The 19,785-nt window shown below is 41.8% G+C and overlaps 2 protein-coding genes across 5 annotated transcripts in view; one reads left to right on the top strand and one right to left on the bottom strand.

Moving 5' to 3' along the window:
- IGF1R (insulin like growth factor 1 receptor) overlaps window positions 1–8,389 on the top strand; it is a 173,350-nt gene extending 164,961 nt beyond the window's left edge. For all 4 annotated transcript variants that reach the window (XM_071568891.1, XM_071568889.1, XM_071568890.1 and 1 more), the window contains exon 21: window positions 889–8,389. In XM_071568891.1, coding sequence (XP_071424992.1) covers window positions 889–1,255 — 367 coding nt within the window. In that variant the 3' untranslated portion in view covers window positions 1,256–8,389. The remainder of the gene's footprint in view (window positions 1–888) is intronic.
- A 1,320-nt stretch (window positions 8,390–9,709) lies between these two features.
- Window positions 9,710–19,359, bottom strand: PGPEP1L (pyroglutamyl-peptidase I like). Its single transcript, XM_071568465.1, is given in 6 exon segments — window positions 9,710–10,173; window positions 11,101–11,330; window positions 11,813–11,929; window positions 17,870–17,922; window positions 19,285–19,324; window positions 19,327–19,359. Coding segments are annotated over 6 exon segments (660 nt in total). The 3' UTR covers window positions 9,710–9,986.
- Window positions 19,360–19,785: the final 426 nt, after the last annotated feature.

The following is a 19,785-nucleotide window of genomic DNA, read 5'->3' as shown; positions in this document are numbered from 1 at the left end:
AAATTTGTCCTATTACTGCACCATGTTAACAGAAGACATCCCTATTCCACCTTCACAGACAGCGAAATCCTCTCTTGTGTTGTGTTTAAAGCTCAGGGCAATCTCCTGGGAATATCCAATTTTGCTGTGTCATGAAAACGCTGTTTTCATTATGTCTGTATTACTGTTTCATTTTGTGGTTTTGTTTTGCCAGCATGGGACATTGTACAGATCTAATCATGGATGTGCTTAAACAGATGATCTCACACTCTGTGAAATATTAATGCATCCCTGGCCGTAAATGAAAACAACCTAATTTTAAAATAAAAAGATCAGAGAATGTCTTTGAGATTGGAAAATGTCTTCTGGGGATTACAATTAATTTGAATGTAATTTTCTTCTTTCAGGGGAAAAAAAGCAGTGTAAAGACCTTGTGTGTATTTCCTATTTTATTTTTTCTCCAAGTCAGTATTGATGGGGTGGATCAGTTGTTTGAAAAAGTTACTCCGAGAGGTACAATCATGGAGCTTATGGCTGAGTGAGCACAGGGTACTTTGGAGGAAAAAGAGAAATACCAGGGCAGAATTAAAGTATGAGATGGTTTGGGGTGTCAGGTACTGTGGTAGTTCTGGTTCAACTGTGGTAGTTTTTAGCTCAGCCCAAGACAGGTGCCCATGAGACAGGTATGGGCAGGTGTGTGGAAGGGAGTGGAGAAGGGTGAGGTAGGAGCTACAGAACTACAAGAACGATTAGAAAGAAGGTTGAAATGTGACACAGGACTCAGCCTGTAAAAATCGTGTCACTTTGTCTCCCTTTGGAATGGAATGATCTGCTGAAATGTGTGGTCCGTTCCAGTCAGGGCTCATAGAACAGCTTAGTAAGAGTTTTCTCCTGTGTGTTTCTGCCCAGGTTTGAATTGATGCGCATGTGCTGGCAGTACAACCCGAAAATGAGACCCTCCTTCCTGGAGATCATCGGGAGCATCAAAGACGAGCTGGACCCAGCCTTCAAAGAGGTCTCCTTCTTCTACAGTGAGGAGAACAAGCCTCCGGACACAGAGGAGCTTGACCTGGAGACTGAGAACATGGAGAGCATTCCTTTAGATCCCTCCTCCACCCTCCAACCCACTGACAAGCACTCAGGACACAAAGCCGAGAACGGCCCCGGCGTGGTGGTGCTCCGGGCCAGCTTCGAGGAGCGACAGCCGTACGCACACATGAACGGGGGCCGCAAGAACGAGAGGGCCCTGCCCCTGCCCCAGTCGTCGGCCTGCTGATCCTCAGAGCTCACACCAACACCACACAGAGAAACACAGGCATTGGGGGAAGACAGAAAGAAAATCACAATATATTCAAAAGCCTACTGTACCTCAGTGGATCTTCAGAACTGCCATAGCTGCACTTGGGAGAACCCTTTTTTCAGTAAACAAGTTACCGTATTTTTCTTTTTTTTCAATATGCAAGCAGATGTTTGTTTCAGTCAAGGACTCCAGTCATGGGGCACACAGTTGGCCTTTTAAAAACTCATAATGTTAACACTTAATAGCAACAGAAAACTTGAGATCTGATGTCTCTCTCTCCTCTCTCTTCTTTCTCTTTCTTTCTGTCTCTCTTTTTGCTTCATAATGGGAAACATATCTGCGTGCAAGTTCAACCGTACAGCACTTTTATCAGATCAAAGATATCGCAGGCCAGGTGGTTCCCGGTGCCCCTGCAAGCACCTGCCTAACACTGTAGGTCTTTATAAAAAAACCACAAACAAACAAAAAAAAAAACAAACAAAAAAACCACACAAAAAAAACTAAACTAAAAAAGACTGGATTTTTAATGTTGCTCTTTAATCTTTTTAGGAACACGTAAAAGAATAAAAAAGGGCCATCATTCGTCCAAGGCTGTTACCATTTTCAACGCTGCCAAATTTTGCCAAAAAAAAAAAAAGAACTCTTTGGTTTTTGTTTTCATTTTTTTTTGTTTTATTTTGTTTTCTTTTTTTTTTGTAGGCATGGAAGGAGCACAGTAATCAGCTGCTCTGTTCAAAAGAGATCCTGACCAATATGTTCTATTCAGTCATGCACTGGGTATTTAAAAAAAAATTAGAAAAAAATCAAATTGTCTAGATCTTTTTTCAAAACTGGACAAAATGTGATTTTATTTTTTTTTTCTTGTGATGGAGAAGATAAAAGGGATGGGGTAAACAACCAGCCCTCCCTCCACCCCTGTCTCTATCCCATTCTGGACAAAACTGGCAGTGGTGAGCTAAACAAACACATGAATTTTGTACAAAAAAAGTCAACCGCACGCCAAAAATGAATTGTGAGACACCTGAACATAAGCGGCCGAGATGTGCATCGGTGCAGCCTGCTGCCTTCCTTCACAGGCTTGCAAGGAAAAACACCTAAAACATAAATTGGAGAAGACAAAAAAAAGCAGTAACCGGATTCAAGTATATGATGCTTTGTTGACCTTTTCTCTTTTATTATTAAGACTTCTCGAAGGGTCTTGCAGTTCTATGTTAGACCATGGATCATTTGCATACACATTGTCTTTTGTGTCACTTTTATAACTTTTTTACGGTTCAGATACTCATCTATATGTCTGTACAGAAAAAAGCTGCTATTTTTTTTGTTCTTTATCTTTGTGGATTTAATCTATGAAAACCTTCAGGTCTGCCCTCCTTCCCTTCCCTTCCACTTCAATGAATTTTCTTATGCTTTGTACTATAGTGTGTAACTTTTACTTCCTCCTTCCCAGTAACCGATACCTTTCATATGATTTGCCATGAACTGTTTAATGCCTTTTTATAAATGCATTTCCTCTATTTTTTTTAATTTTTTTTTTCCCATTAGTTGTTTTACAACATCTTGGCTGTGTGGGCTACAGGGCTTTTAAGGGGGACACGGAGAAAGAAGGGACACCCCGCACGGGAACACTCTGGCAGTGCTGTGGTGTGGTGTTTTTAAGCCCCGGTTTTCCTTCCTTCCTTCTTTCCTTCCTTCCTTCCCACTAACCTCTGCCCAGGCAGCACAGAGTCTCTTACAGTGCAAGGCATGATACAAACTCAGGTCAGAAACAAAAGGTTAAATATTTAGTACATTCTTGTTCAGTGTTTATATTCATTGTTGTACAAGGGTCCTACCCCTGCCCTCTCCCCGCTTGTTTTGGTCCTGGCACACACCCACTCACCCGCCCATCCCCACATAGACACACACACAGATATGTATTCTTTTTAAATTATTTGTTGGGTACAACAGCAGACACCAGGCTTTTGGGTCACTGATCTTTAAAAAGACTATTTTAACCCTCCCACCCTGTGAACAAGAGCTGTGCCAGTTGCAGCTGGTGATGCCAGGCATTCCTAGGGTGGCCCCTGCACACCTGGCTCCAGCCAACCCCAGCTCTTCGCCTTCCTGATGGGAAAGCCCTCATGGAGGGGAGCCCTCACAGAGGGCACCTGGGCTGCACTTCACGTCTCTGGTGAGGAAAACAAGCACCAACCACACGGAAGCCACCGCGCCATTTCCGTGGAGCTGGGCGGAAAGCACAGAGCTGGGGCCAGCGGCTCGGCTGGCAAACAGTGAAGTGTTGGCAGCTATGGAAACCTGTACAAGTCCAAGCTTGTGGCTTAAATCATAGACCAAACCTCAGAACAAAAGAAAACGAGTGAGCCTGTTTGTTCAGTTGCAGAAGCCTTGGTGAGAGGGGAAGGAGGGGCCCGTCAGGAAGTCGACAACCAAGGAGTCGTACCAGTTGCTCATCTTACCTTAGTTCCAGCGTCTAGGCCTTTGTTTAGCACTGATCCAACCAAACGATGGCAGGAAGAGGTGGTTCTGGGATGGAAATGTTCAAATCTTTGAGTAAGAACAATGAATTAAAATATACTGATTGCTAGTTTTGACTGGAGATTTTAAAAAGTTTGTAGTGCTTTTTGCTTGTGTAGTTTAGGTCCCATTATCTTCTCTTGCCTCTGTCCCGTAGTTATTTTTCCCTTTTAAAAATGAAAAAGACAAAAAAGTTAATTAAGAAGGTATTCTATGTAGGATTTTTTATTTATTTTTGTGATATCAGTTTAAATCACTGTAGAGATGCCCCATAATAAATTTAAATACTAAGATAAGGGTTTTAGAGTATGACAGGGGGACAGTTTTTGATTTTTTTTTTCAAACATTTATCTACCTCACTCTTATTTTTTTATATGTGTGTATATAAAAAAAATACATCTCACATTTCTCAGCAGCCAATAAATGCCGTTGATACTGGTAACCTCTCACTCCATATACCACATGCTCTAGGTTCTGGAGGGGAACAGTCACTGCCTGTCACAAAGGGTCACTTCAGAATGTTTGACTCAATTCCAAGGGGTTTCTCCAACTTTTTGGTTCAGATTCGTTATTGTGAGGAGAAGTCCAAGAGTTGTCTGACTTAGGGTGACCATTCTTTAAGGAAACACAGAGGCTTTTCAGTGTGCTGTCAGCAGCAAAATGCTGTGTGTTTAGGGGAGTGGAAACATAGGTGACCTGATACAGGGACTTCAAATTATGAGTATTTTCTGAAATCTGTTACAGAAATCAATTGTTTACAATGTTTGAAGGTCTGGGACAAGTACTAAAGGGAATGGTCTTTCTGTTTGTCCTGTAGAATGGGCTAAGTCATTCTTGCCAGTTCTTGCTCAGATGTCACAAGCACCAAAAAGACATTTGGCTGAATCAGAATCGCAAACTAAATTGACTCATTTATTGATAAATGAATGATAGCATCGCTTTCTTGACCCAAAAACCTGTCACAGGCTGCCTGGTGATCCTCCTACATCGAGTTTACAGTTTTGGGTCTTTGCTGCTTCTGGTTGATGAGAGCACTGATTTTTTTTTTCTCCCCCCCCAACTAATATAGAATTGATTTCTTTTAACGTGCCAGTAAAAAATAATTTCCCTGTTCTTCCCCTGTTTATATGCCTTATAACTGTGCATTCTGATGGACCAGCCATCAAATTTTAACAGCCCTCTGACAGAGTGTAACTGGTTTACAAGCACACAGGACTAACATGAGCTTGCCATCAACTTGATGTATAATGTTTCCCTTTTTCCAGCTCTGGCAGCTGTTCATGCAGGTGTTGGTTGTGGTATCTGAGTAATGTGGTGCTTGGCTACTTGGAGTTGTACACGGCCCCTTGGATACACAGTGCTGTGGTTAATTACTACAGCTGGTCTTTGGAGGGAGCATTTCTCCCTGGCCCTGAGAAACCAGCAAAATTTTAAGTTTTCACTAGGTTGGTTTGGTTTTCCATGTTTGATTATGTTCCAATGACCTTTGGGTGCAGTGGCTGTTCCCCTCCCTTGCACATATTGATTACCACAACTGGAGATCCTCAGATCTTTCAGCTGGCTGGGAGGGTTTTGTTAAAACTGTCCGAGTTACTGGTTTGTAGAATTGTATGTAGGTGGTTTTACAATGCATTAGGAAGAAACACTAATGACGTAGCATCATGAGAAACATTTCAAAAAGCACTTCAGTAGAAGACAGTCCCAGGGCCTCACGTACTGCGTGATGGCAGTCAGCTCTCCTGGACCAAACCACCTTCATGATACCATTACGTTCTGTGTTTGCAATTCAAGCTTAATTCCTTTTTTGTTCTGTTTGTTTCCATAGCTTTTTTTGTTGTGTTTTGTGCATTTTGAATAGCTTTATTCACATGGGTTTTTCATGCAGACTTCCCTTGGACAGTAAATCGAGTTGTTTGTGCATGTGAACAACTGAGAATTAATGTTGGCTTGATAGAGTCATAATATGGTTTGTAATGTTGTTCTTCCCTGAGACCACTGGCTTGTCTGGTATGGAAAATTTATTTAGAACTTCAACTATGTTTGAATAAAGTTCAAGTAATCCAGTTTGCTTATAAATTAAAAACAAAAGCCCACCCAGTCCTGAAAACCAGCACTTTGACAAGTGGTACCAAGATGTTGGGATGCAGTGGGATCAGGAGCTGGTGTCACCGCGGGGAGCAGCGGCTGTGGTGGCAGTGCCCGGCCAGGATTCTCACCTGAGCTGACTGCAGAGAGCTCGGGGGCACAGGAGGTGCTGTGGCTGCGAAGGAATGGGATTCCTGTGTAAATCAGGTGCTGTTCTGGGGGGTGGCACAAAGGCACAGCAGCCGAGCGTGGTGGAGGGCATGGGCCGGGCCACGCCAGTCCGCGGCACCGCAGCTCTGCCAGTGCGATGCTTCTGCTCCTCCCAGCTGGCTCCAGGTGCTCTGTGGTTCTAGCCATGGTCATACTGATGCTCCTCTTGGTCTCTTAAAGCAAAGGAAAGAAAGCCCAGTTTGCCCAGGACAACTGGTGAACAGAGGGAGCTGCTGAGGGGTGTTCGGTACAACCTGAGTCTAAGTGAACAACACTCCTATTGTTGGTGTAACTCCATACATATATATCTATTTATACATATATATATATCTGCATATGTATATCTATAACATAGATATATATATTTAAACCCTTTTCATTCCATTAGTACAAGTAACACTTGTTTCCTGTTATTCTTATTTTGTTTGTCAACCGTGTATTCAGTCACTGGGCTGAACAGTGGGGGAAGGTGCAAGGGATCCACTCCTTACTAACCAGTGATAAAGCCAGATATTGCAACTTAACCCATGAGTAGATGTGCAGATAAGGATTGAAGAATGATGTGTAGAAACAACACGAGTGGCCAGGGGTGCTGAAGATACAGAACTCAAGTAGGCAGGAGGGCTTTGAAGGACACCTCAGTTCAGGAAGTGGTTGCTCAGGGACACTGAGCAGCCTCTGACCTTGAGCAGCCAGGTCAGGAACACGTTTGTGGGGAGACACCTGAAAACAGGACATGGCAGTGGGGATTTAGAGACACAGGGCTTGGCAGAAGTTTGAGGTATTTTCCTGAGCTTAATCTGTGGGACAGTATCAGAGCTCAGGTGCCACCATTCTGATCATTGGTACTTGTAAATAAACCTCTGGACTTTGCAGCTGGAGCAGTAAATTCATTCCCAGGAGCATTGCAATGGTTGTCATCAGTCTGTTGGGATCTGTCTCACCTGCAGCTGGTCTGTTTTGCAAGTACCTTAAACTTTCACTAGTTGATGTGTGTGCATATGCGTGTGTGCTCATATATTTTTTTTGGTATGCATTCTGTTGATGAGTAACCATTAATTAGCATTTTCAATAGGGCTTTTAAGTCCAGTAGATTACGGGTAGTCAGTTGACGAAGATCTGGTTTACAAGAACTAATTAAATGTTTCATTGCATTTTGTAAGTACATAGAATAATTTTATAAAATGTTTGTAGTTTATAAATGCCTAAAATATAATTTAAGGGCACTTTTCTGTGTCAGTGTGTGGGTGTGTCTGTCTGTGATCAGTTTTTCCATGGTACCAGTTTACTAGTTAGCTTTACAATATGCCAAAAAGGATCGCTGTCTTGTCCAACTCATGGCTTGTCCCTCTTCCCCTTCCTACCCAAGCTTTGTGTCCCACTATACAGCAAGTGAGTAAAGGAGTTGGGAAAATGTTCTGTATCTTCAGTATCCTGGTCTTCCAGAGCCCTCTAGGTTGGGGTGGGATCATCATACCTGGTCATTTCACTTTACTGTCTAGGGCAGTTCCCTTCTTGGATTGCAAGAACCTCATTGGTCAGGGAAACAGGCCGGGTTTGCTGCTGCCCAGGCTCACCTGTGCTGTTCAGCACCTGTGCTGTGGTGGCCCTGTGGTCTGAAGGATGTGACTGCAGAAGGGAAAGAGGGAAGATGGTTTTCATAACTGCTATTGAAGAACTCTTTGCAAATTTCTTACTGCTTTAAAAGTTTGCGTGCAGCCTCTAAATCTGTTGAGCAATGTTGGAGGCTTTGTTGAAAGGAGTAAGGCAGGGTGCCTATTTATTTTTATTTAAGAATATTGAAGATCCAACCCCTCTGCCAACAGGGAGACCACTTCTGTTTTCTGAACCAGTGAGGTTTGAGATGAAAGGATTGGCCAGAGTTTGTCTACCTCTGGGACAAAAACAAAACTAGAAAGTGCTAAGGAATGGATGCAGTTGCAAATACATTTTCCAATTTTTCTTGTTTCAATTTTTTTAAGAGAAAATTAAACAATAACATGGCCAATTTATTACATAAAAAGACTTGCTGTGTATAAATTATTCCTAAAGAAATTCCTGTGTTTATATTAAAATGAATCAGTAGATAAAAAAAATTCAAAATGTTTTTGTATATTCTGTTGTAAGAATTTATTCCTGTTATTGCGATATACTCGGGATTCTTTACATTATGAAAAGAAGAAACTTTGTCTATTTTGAATGGCTGAAGCTAAGGCTCCTTTAGTTTCTCTTACTCTGCTTTTTTCTAGTAGTTTCAGTACTACATGATTTAAGTTAAATAAAAGAATTCTGTATGCATTTGCCTGTTTCTGAATTTGTTGCTCCTTATGGAAGGCAAGTACAGATTAGAAAACTAAAATTTCTCTGGTTTTCTTGGCTGCATTTAATTGAGCTACTCTGAATATATCATAGTAGGGGTTGGTATTGTCATTGTTGGGTTGAAATCAAAAGTATTTTCATCCAGTGACACTGAGCTTGTGGACCCTTTTTGGTGAGCAGTGTTTTGCACCAGTTCCTCTAAGGAAGGTAAGCATTGTTCATTATTTGAGGAAAATCCACTTATTTTTACCCCCACAGGAATCCACAGGTGAGGCCTTCAGTCGGGCAGCACTTGGTTATCAGCTTTCTGCAACAGCTTTGGGAAAGACAGCAGTGAGAAAACCAGCATTATCTTGGCATTTCCAGTTCCTCAGACTCTTGTCATCAGCGTGTTGACTAAAACAAGGCATGATGGTGGCCCAAAGCCTCATCAGCTGCCTGTGCTGTTACATTTGTCTCTTGTCCATTTTCCTGACATGATGCTCAAGGAACAGGCTTTTGTTTCCCTGGAGAAATCCCAGGTGTCCAGATCAAGCTGCTGTTCTGTTCTAGTGACTGACTTTGAAAAACACCAGCTAATTCATCTCATCCTTGTGTCATGGCAGGACTGTGGAGGAGGGGGTGTGGGCACTCCCTGTGTGCTGAGGGGACAGTGCTGTACCCTCTGTGGTACCCAGCTTCCCTGGCACAGGACTTCTGTATGGAGCTGTTTGGGATGTGCAGGAGCCTGATCCCAGGTTTTTCAATGTGGGATCTCGTTTGGTGTCTGTTTTTTAAGTAATATCATCTGCCCTAACCCTTCCCACAGCACAGTGCTTCAGGATTGCCTTTCCTGGGACTGGTTGGCTGTTGGATTTTGATGTTTGAGCCTCTGAATAGCCATGACCTGTTCTGCTGAAAGACTTGCTTTTGGGCTGTGCTCTGTGGAAGGACTGTGGTGTTTTCCTCTGGGACAGGGACTGAGAGTTTGGGCTAAGAGATGTTTTTGGGCTGAAACTGAAATGACCAAGAGCATTGCAGATCCTGCTGGGTTCCAGTTTTCTCTGTCCTTGAAAGTCTTCTGGGTTCACAGCCTGGTGCTGATGTGGAAAACGGCACTTAGAGCAGGTCAAGAAGGGAGAATTGTAAAGCTTCACATACCAGGACCCCCAGGTGTGTTTTAGTTTTTCCCACACCCACATGTTCTGTGTGGGCACTTCAACTGGACTCTCTCTGGATTCAAGTGGGCTGGAGGGTCTCTGTTATATCCACCCAGTCCTTATATCTGTGAGAGTGCATCTCAGTTCAGCAAGTCTTTATTAATGTCTTTCTAACCAACAGAACTATGATAAAGCATCCAACATGTTTTAAATCCAGTTTCACACTTTCTGAAATCTAAATCAACCTTTATTTTTAGCAAGACAAACTGCCAGGTTTTTGGTTTTTTCCCCCTCAAACTTTTTCTCAGAGATGTAAACAGTTGTTTGGGTTTTGGAAGGAAATTTCACTGAAAATAACATGGGCTATAAAATCCTTTTGTGTGTGGGTTTTAAATAATCTTTAGATTTGCCTCATTTAAGAGGTAAGGAATTGCTTTCTAAGAAATCTTTTTTCTTCTTACATGATCCACCCCACACTGTTCTAACATTGCCAAGATAATGGTCTGTAATGCTTTTGCTAGAAGGTCTGCTGTTACTGACTTGGATAATGGAGGCACATGGATGAAAGCTGCTCTTCCATTGCCATAATACAGAGAAGTGTAGTAGGTGTAATCACAGACGTACCTGCAATATGAAAAACAAAACAAAAACCAGAAACCCGAATTAAGGCTCAGTAAACTCTGATTATATTTAAATAGTCTAAGTAGCCAAACCAGATCTGGTTTATGAAATTACTAAGAACATATTTGCTTAGTGGATAAAGGAAATGCTGAAGTAAACCAAGTTTGAGAAACAAATGTTCCTTATCTGATGGTTTGGTTTCTCAGACACCCACCCACAAAGAACTTTAAATAAAAAAATCACAAGACAGGCATTCTTGTGGGGTGGGAAAGGTAACACACCCTGCTGGAAACTACAACCACGTAACACAGTTTTTTGTGTAAGTCATAAAATCTCTTAGTCTGGAGGGATTTTGTCTTATCCTGCCACCTTTTAAATTGCAGGTGAAAATCCTGAATTTAAGGGCCAAGATTAACCGATTTTTATTAAAAAAAATAAAAGAATCATTTCCTTAGTTTTCTGTGAAGACTAGCATAGTAGAAAATTGTTTCAGTACTACTGGAACACATGATGAGAGCACAGAGCTGGTTCTAAAGGTACCTGTAATTGCTGTTCTCCAGTGTGTGTATTTACATTTTGTATCCCTCCCAGTAGGGAAAACCAGATTAAAATCTGCTACCAGTCGGTATTGCTTTCAGTCTCTCTTAATAGCTGAGGTTTACTGGGACTATTCATCACAGGGTGTGCTATGTTGGAACTTGTTTCTTTTGGAATTTACAAATCCATGGAAAAATATCTACTGGCTGTAGCATTTCATGAAAGCTGCTTTACATAAAATTTAAATTCAGCCCAGTTTCATACTTGTGCCCCTGTGAAGATTCTGCTTCAAAGTGATTTTGTTTGGAGGGAAGGCCGTGGCAAAGATCCTCGGAGGCTGAGCTGCCTGAGTTGGCTGTGCTGTTACCTGAGCCCCCGACACGCCGGGTTTACCTTCCTGCATCTCTGGAGAAGATGATGTCAATCCCTTCCAATGAAATGTTTTTCCAGAGAGTCTTCATATTAATTGTAGATTCAATCTTTTCTGGGCCATGTAGCACGCAGCAGGCACCTTCTGGGTGCAAACCACAAGCATCCCTCTCCTGGTAGCCTTTGTTCTTCCCACACTGCTCCAGGAGGATGAGTGCTGTGGTGGACGAAGCCAGCCCGACATGAACGACGAGCTGGTTTTTTCCCACCAGAGTGAGTAACAGGAAATTAAAAATGAGACCTGTTTTAAAAAAACTTGCAGCGCAAAAGTGCCAAGTGTTATGTGAATCACTGGCTTCAAGGTGGGGAGTCTTGCTCATGACTAAAGAAGACTTTGATAAGAGGTTAGAAATGAGAACCAAATTATGCTGTAGTTTTTTGTTGTGTCTAGTCAGCTCAGCACTGCAGAGCTGCTGTATCTTCTTTGCAGTTTGTGGTAGATTTTTGCCTTGCCTTTGTTCAGCATCACTTAGGCTGTTCAAATGCAGGAGGTTAAAAGAGAATGCTAATTAGTGTATGCTCTAAATTTTGGGTTGAAACCTTGATCACAGTTTCAATAGTCACATTCCAGATTTGCTTGATGTTTTTCAATAACTCTCTTGGAGACTTTTTTCAAGGTCCTCTCAGTGTATTCATAAATGAAGGGAGGAAATTGTGTAACTTTGTCATTACCCACCAGTGGCTGAAGAGTTGTCCATATCTTGATGACTTGCTCCTTTGCTTTTTGGTAAACCACTGGCAGCTGCATGACCTGGAGATCGATGTTTTCACCAAGGCCTCTCTTGGACAGCTCCTGCATTTAGAAAAAAACCACCATGGACTTGAAAGAGTAATTTCTGACTGTGACAAAGAAATTGGGCTGATTGAACTGAGAAAACACCTGAAAGAGCAATGCCCAAGCCCACAGTTCCTCCACACTGGTCTGCAGTGAGATTTGTTTTGTGGTAGTTCCCTCTTTTTAATCTGAAAGAGACTAAAATGTGCTAAACAGTTCCCTAAACAGTCATGGCCATGTGGAGCTATTGTGTTTTCCAAAGGGAAGCCCAGTCTCCTGCACATGGAAGTGGTTATTGCTTAGGGGCTGGTCCCTGGGGAACCACGAGATAGTGTCTCTCAGAAAAGGTCTACATTTGAAGGTATCTAAATATGCTTTGCTGTAGGTAAGAGCTGTGCCTATGAAAGATCTGCACTGAAAAGAGACAAAACCAAGGAGAGTTCACAGGACTTGTTCACTCCAGTAACCTGTTGCCTTGACCAGGTTCAGGTAAACTGTGCTGGAGGTGATTGTCTGGACGAGGAAGGTCAGATTCAGAATGAGTTTAATTTAATTTTTGGTCTGGCAGTGTCCCCAGGATGTTATTTCTGTGTCATTTACGTAAAGTTGAACAAAAGTTACGCCCAGAATTGAGGTCAAGGGAACAAAGGCACTCTTCAAAGCAGCAGGTTGGTCAGGAGGTTGGAAGACGGTCTGGAGAAGAAATGTCACATGGAAATGACTCAAAGTGATTTTGTCAGTGGAACAGAGCTAGCACACAAGGCATAAGCCTCTATGTAGAAGGGAAGCAGCTGCAATGGCAAGATGCAGAAGGAATGGATCTTAGGTGGAACTTTGTCCCAGAAAAGTAAAATGGTGGTTGAAAATCCCTGTTCCATTTGAGCAGACCACTGCCCAGGGATGGTACAGGTGAAGTGTCTAAGGGGGGCACAGGCAAACAGTCAGCAGCCGAGTCTGATTAGCTCAAGAAACCTGTACATGGTATTGAATGTCCATTGTCTCTCACTCAGGACACCCCTGCAGATGACGCCCCACAGCTCTGGGAAATTTGCCCTTCATCACTCACTTCCTATATAAACTGTTCCAATTTTCTCATCAGCGGAAGCATTGATTAGCTGTGCTCAGCAAACTATTTGACACAAGCAAGGAAACAATGCCTGCAGGGAAGTAAACACATTTGGAGAACAGTGCCAGCCTTTTTTCCTCTGGGCACTGACAGTCTTTGAGAGACCATTGCATCATCCCACAGAAGAATGCTGTACTGTGCCTGAGCCTCCAAAAAAGAAAGCCCCAGCTGGTTCACAATTAGCGTTTTCTTTTCTAAAGCATCCTTAATTTGTACATTTAATGAGATTCTTCCTTTTTAACTGTAAGGCCTAGAGAACTTGACTACCCCTAACTTTGGTACAGTACATGAGCTGTAAGGTTGTTCTCCTCTGTGTTCTCTGGGTTGACAGATCCTCTGTTGTCATCATTTGTTGTGGCAGAAACGCAAAAATACTTTTGTGCAGGACGAACTGAAGCTGGCCCATAGCGAAGGGCTGAGAATTTGTGTCAAAGGAAGATGGTGTGCTATGGCCTAAGCAATTTCAGCATGTTGTCAATAAGAATCTCAACCATGGGCTTATACCCTGTTAGGCCAGATGTTGTGCAAACATGGAACAAAATAAAAAAAGGTTGTTCCTTGTCTCAGCCTTACCCAGAACCATTTTTGCATCTAAGGTGAGAGAATGAAGATGGTTGGAGGAGGATATCTGCATCTGGAAGTCAGACCTCACACTGGTGAGTGAATTCAGTAAACAAGAGCCTGTCTGGTGTAGTTGAAACAGCAAAGGAAACTTAAAGGGAGGAGAAAAGTTTTGGAGGACAAAGTAGTTCTAAAGAAAATATGAAGATTGCTTGTTGGGAAGTTCTTCTGGAAGGGAAGTGAAATCCAGCATTATCAGCTGCTGCCCTCGAGCTGTTGGTGAGTTGTGGCTGTAGTTCCAGACACTGGTGTTCCCCCCATGCTGTCACACAGCCCTCCCCAAGGGGAGGGGATTTGCACAGCCCTGTGCTTGGAGGTGGTGGCCGTGGCACATGGGGTGTTGGAAGCATCTTGAACTTTTAGAAAACTTCAGAAAACTTCACTGAGTTTGCTGAGTTCTCACTGATTTGGGTTGCCAGGAACGGTGTTGCATTGTTGATTTTGTGAATCGCTTGTGTTAGTGCAGAAAGGAAACCAGAAGCTTTCAGTTGATCCAGTCAGACTGCAAGTGCATTGCAAACAAAGCTGTTTTGTTTGGTTGTTTAGTGGTTTTTTGTTTAGGTGTCTGGTTTTGGTTTTTTTTGGTTGTGCTTTTTTTCCCCCCTAATTGTGCAGAAACCTTTCTAAAGCTTTAGGGATGTAAGAAAGTTCAGAAGAGAACTGGAGGCACTAAACAGCAATGTCTGCTTAGTTTCACAGATGATGAAACTAAAGCAGAGAGGGAGAGAGACAGAGATTAAATGACAAATTTCCAAAGACCACATGGTCAGTGGCAGGATGAAAGACTGCACGGGGAGATCTGATCCTCATCTCCCGATAGCAGACATAGTTCCCAGAAGCAGTTGGAAATGTGACCTGTTCTTTGCACTAATAGTTTAATTACTATGAATGTTGTCACTCAACTTACATTTGTGCCCTCTTAACTGGGCACTTTGACCTTGATGGTGAACTGCCCTGGTAAGTTATTTTGCTGCCAAGTTGCAGACAGGACTTTCTGGAGACACAGAAACAAAGTTGTATCAAGGGTTATTAGGTGGAACCATCAATCTGTAATATGGAGTAAATAATTCAGGGGGTCTGGTATTCTGAGGGTCCCATGTGGTGCTGCAGAACTAACACATTGTGGTAACTCACTGTGATCTGCCAGCAAACACAGAGTAAATATCTGGTGGTGTTTTCCTTTAGCAGGAATGTCCTGCACTTCCAGAGTTAAAAGTGCTGCTGGCAGAGCTTTCGTGCGTATTTTAGGAGGGTATTTCAGGTGAATGGAGTTATAAGAACATGAAAAGCTTAGTAAGACAGGTTTTTAAAAGAGAAGCTGTCTTTGTAGTGCTAGACACCCATATTGGACCATGTGACAGTGTCTGTAAGAGCTCTTAGGTCCATGCAAAAACAACAGGGTACTCCTCAAATTTTTGGAAAATTATATCTTCATGTTATAAAACAGGTAATGCAGGACAAATATTCTTTCTAAACTAGCAGAAATAGAGATTTGCAGACCTTTATTAACATTTCTCATTGGATTCCTGAGAACTTCAGAAAAGGGAAATTGGCTTATTCACCAAAAAGGTGATAGCAGTAAATAGTTAATTTTAAGAGAAAGTATTTTTCTGAGTGCCCAAGGAGGGCATAGAAGGATGCAACTAATGGAATGGGCTGTGTTCTCATTGGATCAATCTCTGACTCTCCCTACAGCAAGAAGAGAGGTCCAGGAAAACAGGTGATCCCATCAGCAGCATCCTAGGGAAGAGCAGGTAACAGGGATTTTAAGGAAGTGGTTGTGTGTGAAAACAAGAAATGCTCAGAGAAGGGAAGCCAATGCTCTTTGGCAAAGAATCCATTTCAAAAGCATGGAGGGTGAGGCTCTGCTTTGGAATTAGGACACTGGGATTGTTAAATGTATTTTTACAGGATTTCAGACCCTTTTGGTATAAGGACCCTTCTGAGATGTGAACTTTTGAGATCGCATGCATCGGCATTTCAGCATCACCAAGGGTGCTGTGGTATCCAGGCTTTACAGAAGGTGTTCAGGCTTTTGATAAGCACCCCCTTCACTGTGGGGTAATAATTAGGATAGTTCTGGATAATGCTGCAAAGGCATTAAGCACGAGCCTGAGCAGTCACATTCAGTAGCCCTGGTCTGGCTGCTCAGCACGTTCTGAGGATGAATCTGAGGGAACACTTGCTTGGTTCACAGCAAAGAGACCCAGCAGGAGGGGTTTATGTCACTCCAGTGATCCATGCAGGCACCCCAAGCCAAGACAGGATTGCTTCCACATGTAAATCCTAAATTTTGCTATTTTTAATATATGTGCATAAGCTTCCTGAAGACCATAGGGCCACTCCTGTGAGTAAGGCCAATGGAACAATACCATGAGATTGCTATTGAGTGTGGAGAAGCCTGTCAAAATCCAAAGTACTTCCAGATTTGCAGCAAGTTTCTCTGAATTGCCTGAATTAACCACCTTTGCCAGGGAATAGGAAACCAAAGCAGGATCCCCAGTGTGAATACAAATTAATTCCACACAGAGGGTGTCACATCAGAGGGAAGTGGATTTGTTCTCCATACACAAGGCCTGACATCTGTTTGGTTATGGAATGCTGTAGCCCCTGTTATGTAAGTCCCTGTTGTAGCCAGCTCATGGCATTGTTACAGCAAACTCATCTCGTCCCTGCCTTCTTGCTTTAGGCTCTTTCACTTGCAGATAAAGAACATGCTTTATTTTCAGCCAGAAGAGGATGATCTTGCACCCAAAATTAGAACCAATAGGAATTGGTAAATAAGGAGCAAGAACACTCCCAACTGACAAATATTTGTGGTTTAGGGCACATGTCAAGTTGGACTAAAGTTAACTTAAGGGCCTCCTGTAATGACTGGGGCATGGAAAGGTATCACAGAGGTATTTTTGTTTCTTGTTAGCCTGCAGGCATAACATCTGTCCTGACTTGGAGAGGGCAATAGATTTATTCTACCAAACACCAAGATACACTCAGCATTCTTCACCCAAGAAGGCTAGAATAGAAAACATGTTTGTGTTGGTGGAGTTGCTATAGCTTTGGTCTTTGGAAAAGTGCACTGGCTCCTTGTTTTTCAATCCTCTTGGCTTGAGTGCACTTCAGTTTCAAAACAGATCTTCAGTAGCTCTCACCAAAATTTGTTCTGTGGTTATAGTCCTGTAGAGCCAGCACCTTTCCTGTCACTACTAGCACTTTCCTATAGATGCATTTTCTATTTCAGTGTCCAAAAGAATTAAAAAATTTATGGATTTATTTCAGTCTTCATAAAGAACACAGTCCCCTCTGTTTGTTTTACATGCCTTCCTTTCCATTTTTACCAGTATCATCTGCTGTTTCTTGCAGATGTCGGACCAATGCTCTAATTCAATTTTACTATATTGACTGTTCCACAAGTAGTTTCAGATTTTATTGTGTGACCTTCCTTCTACCTTGAGATTGCTAAAAACTTGTGTGAAAGACCCTCTCAAAATAACTCTGTTCCTAAGTACCTTATGAGAGTAACTGTGATGGGGAGAATGAATTAGTTGATGCTGAAAGCCAGATAACCAAACCATGTCTTTGTATCACCCAGCTAAACTTGATCTAATACACAGATTTAGAAAGAAAGCAGGAATTTTCAAGGCTCCACCATACACTTGTTACTGCTAGTCAAGGTATATGGAGGAGGAAAAAATCTGAACTACCTTGTTTCCAAATTAACTGTAGACTTCACTGTCATTTGAAAGTGGAAGCCAAAGCTGAAATGTGAAAACATACTTAGAATTGGCACAGTTAGTTCTGTGCTCCTGAAACAGGCAGTCAGAACTCAAAAGCTACATTTGTATGAGAAGGAAAACACTTCACACACATATGATAAAATGAACATGGTATGAGGTGATCCATTTACTGCAGACAGAGATAACTTGTGCAATATGCATTAGTTGCAGAGAAGGTAAAACATACCTCTTTTAAAAATCAAGAATAATATTTTGAAAAGTGCTTAAATAGTACAAAAATTATCATGCAAATAAAATACTTTCACTTTTTCACTATTCTCTTTCTTCTATGTTGGGAGTCTGCTCCATGAGGCAGAATTCTGTTTGATGAGTCAGAAGAAATAACTTTTTTGAAGGGAACGGAAAGCCTAAAAGCAGTTTGTGTTGGGATTTCTATAAAATAAAATGTCTCTCTTTTCTTCTTTAAATTATGCTTACCTTCACTGCTTCCCAGCTGGAATTAACCAGGTATTGTCTGAAGGGACCAAAACCTGCAAAGAAAGAAAGGTGCTTTTAACCTGTGCTTGCTTTGCAATTGCAGATTAGGGGCTGACTTACCCGCACACACATATTTGTTCTTTATCTTCATATTTTTGGTTATGGAGGTTGAGTTTTTCAGGTAGGATTTAGCCTTTATAACACTTAAGGGAATAGCATTTTCATTTTGTGTATTCACTGATAAAAGAACTAATCCTGCAATCTTCATTCATGTCAAGGCTTTCTTATGAGAGAGCCTTAACTGAAGCTGGTAAATGTACTGGAACCAAGAGGACACCAAGACTATTTTCTCAATAAAAAGAAAAAAAAACATTGTATTGAGCAGATGGCATTTTTGCCATTAAAAAGTTTGATGGAAAACTCCCACTATCTTTATTAATCTCAATTACTGTTCTCAATTCAGAGTGCTGCCAAATCTTCATTACTGGGTGGCAGGAACATGAGTTTGTGAAATGGTTTTAATGCTATAACTCTTAAATATTTAAAAATCCTTAAATGGACAAATAAATACTTGACAGCATATGATTGCTATTTTGCACAGTGAAAACTACTTGTATGTGAAGACAATTAAGCCCAAATGGAGGTTTGTGACAGCTTAATTAGTGCTAGACTTTGAGCATTTCTTAATGTGTTAATGCTTATTTCATAACTACTCCATCTTTTCTCTTTAATATTTTGAAAAGGTTGATGGTGCTAATATTTTTGACAATGTTTTCTCCAGGTTTGAATTTCTACTGTGGGGAAAGAACAAGGAAAATGGTGCTCATTTCACATTAACAGGGAACATAAAACCCCATTCGTCCCTCTCCGCTTTGAGAGCAAAATTAGGGTGACACCTGCTCCATTTTGGAGCTGTAGTTGTACTTGTTTCTGTACCTGGGTGTGCAGAACTGCAGAATTATAATCAAGTTATTAACTGGCTCTCAATGAAACACCTGTGGCAGTGGTGGCCCTAAGAAACTTGTGCTTAGGACAAAACTGTCATATGAAAAACTACTAAATATAAGAGTTTTACTGAAATAGCTGCAGCAATGTGGAGAACTAACTGGCTGAATGTCATTGGGCACCAGATAATAAGCTGGGCTCCCTGCCAGCAGGTTTATATTCTGAGCAGGTGAGAAAATGTGACAGAGACATGCTGTGATAATCTCTGTAGTGGCTTAAAGATGCACTTGTGTCTTTAACAGGCACACTAGTCTAAAACTTTTTGAACAAGTAGATTTCTGCACAAAAATGGTGATCTAAAGGGAGAAAAAATCTAAGAGGGTGCGAAGAAGTGTTCCTAACAAGGGTATGTGCCATAAATATCATAGGAGAGAACCAGACTGTCAGCCTTTTAAGAGCTTAGCTAATACCTCCTGCCCTCTCCTGCACTCCCATCCAGCTCATCTGCAGCTACGTCTGGAGCAAGCCAGACTAGTTCTGCCCATCTTGCAGCTATTAAAAAAAAACGTGTTTAATTGAAAACAGCAAGATGCAAATCTCTTTGATGTAGCTTCAACCTCATTCCTATGTCCTCAGATGACCTGCAATGGAAAATTATCCAGCAACTCACATGTCAAGATATGTGTAATGATTGCCTTTAGATGAGCCAGTGGCAACAAGAGGAACAGTGAGTAGCAGCATTCCTTAGGAGCTTTAACCTTTTAAAGCTCAGGACTCTCTAGCTGGGGGTTTTGCCACTGTGATGCCTCAGTAATTACAGCCAGCAAGAGAAACTCCAAATTTGGTCCCTTGTACTGCATGTTCAGGCATGTTCCTTTGGTATATTTAAATTTAATGGTCTAGTTTAGCAATGATGAGGCAGCATCTCCTGTTTAAAACTCCCTTACCTTGCCATGAAACTGAGCCCCTGA

Source organism: Pithys albifrons, chromosome 13, assembly GCF_047495875.1.
Source record: "Pithys albifrons albifrons isolate INPA30051 chromosome 13, PitAlb_v1, whole genome shotgun sequence".
Classification (NCBI taxonomy): Eukaryota; Metazoa; Chordata; class Aves; order Passeriformes; family Thamnophilidae; genus Pithys; species Pithys albifrons.
This window is presented reverse-complemented; position numbering and strand designations above follow the sequence as displayed.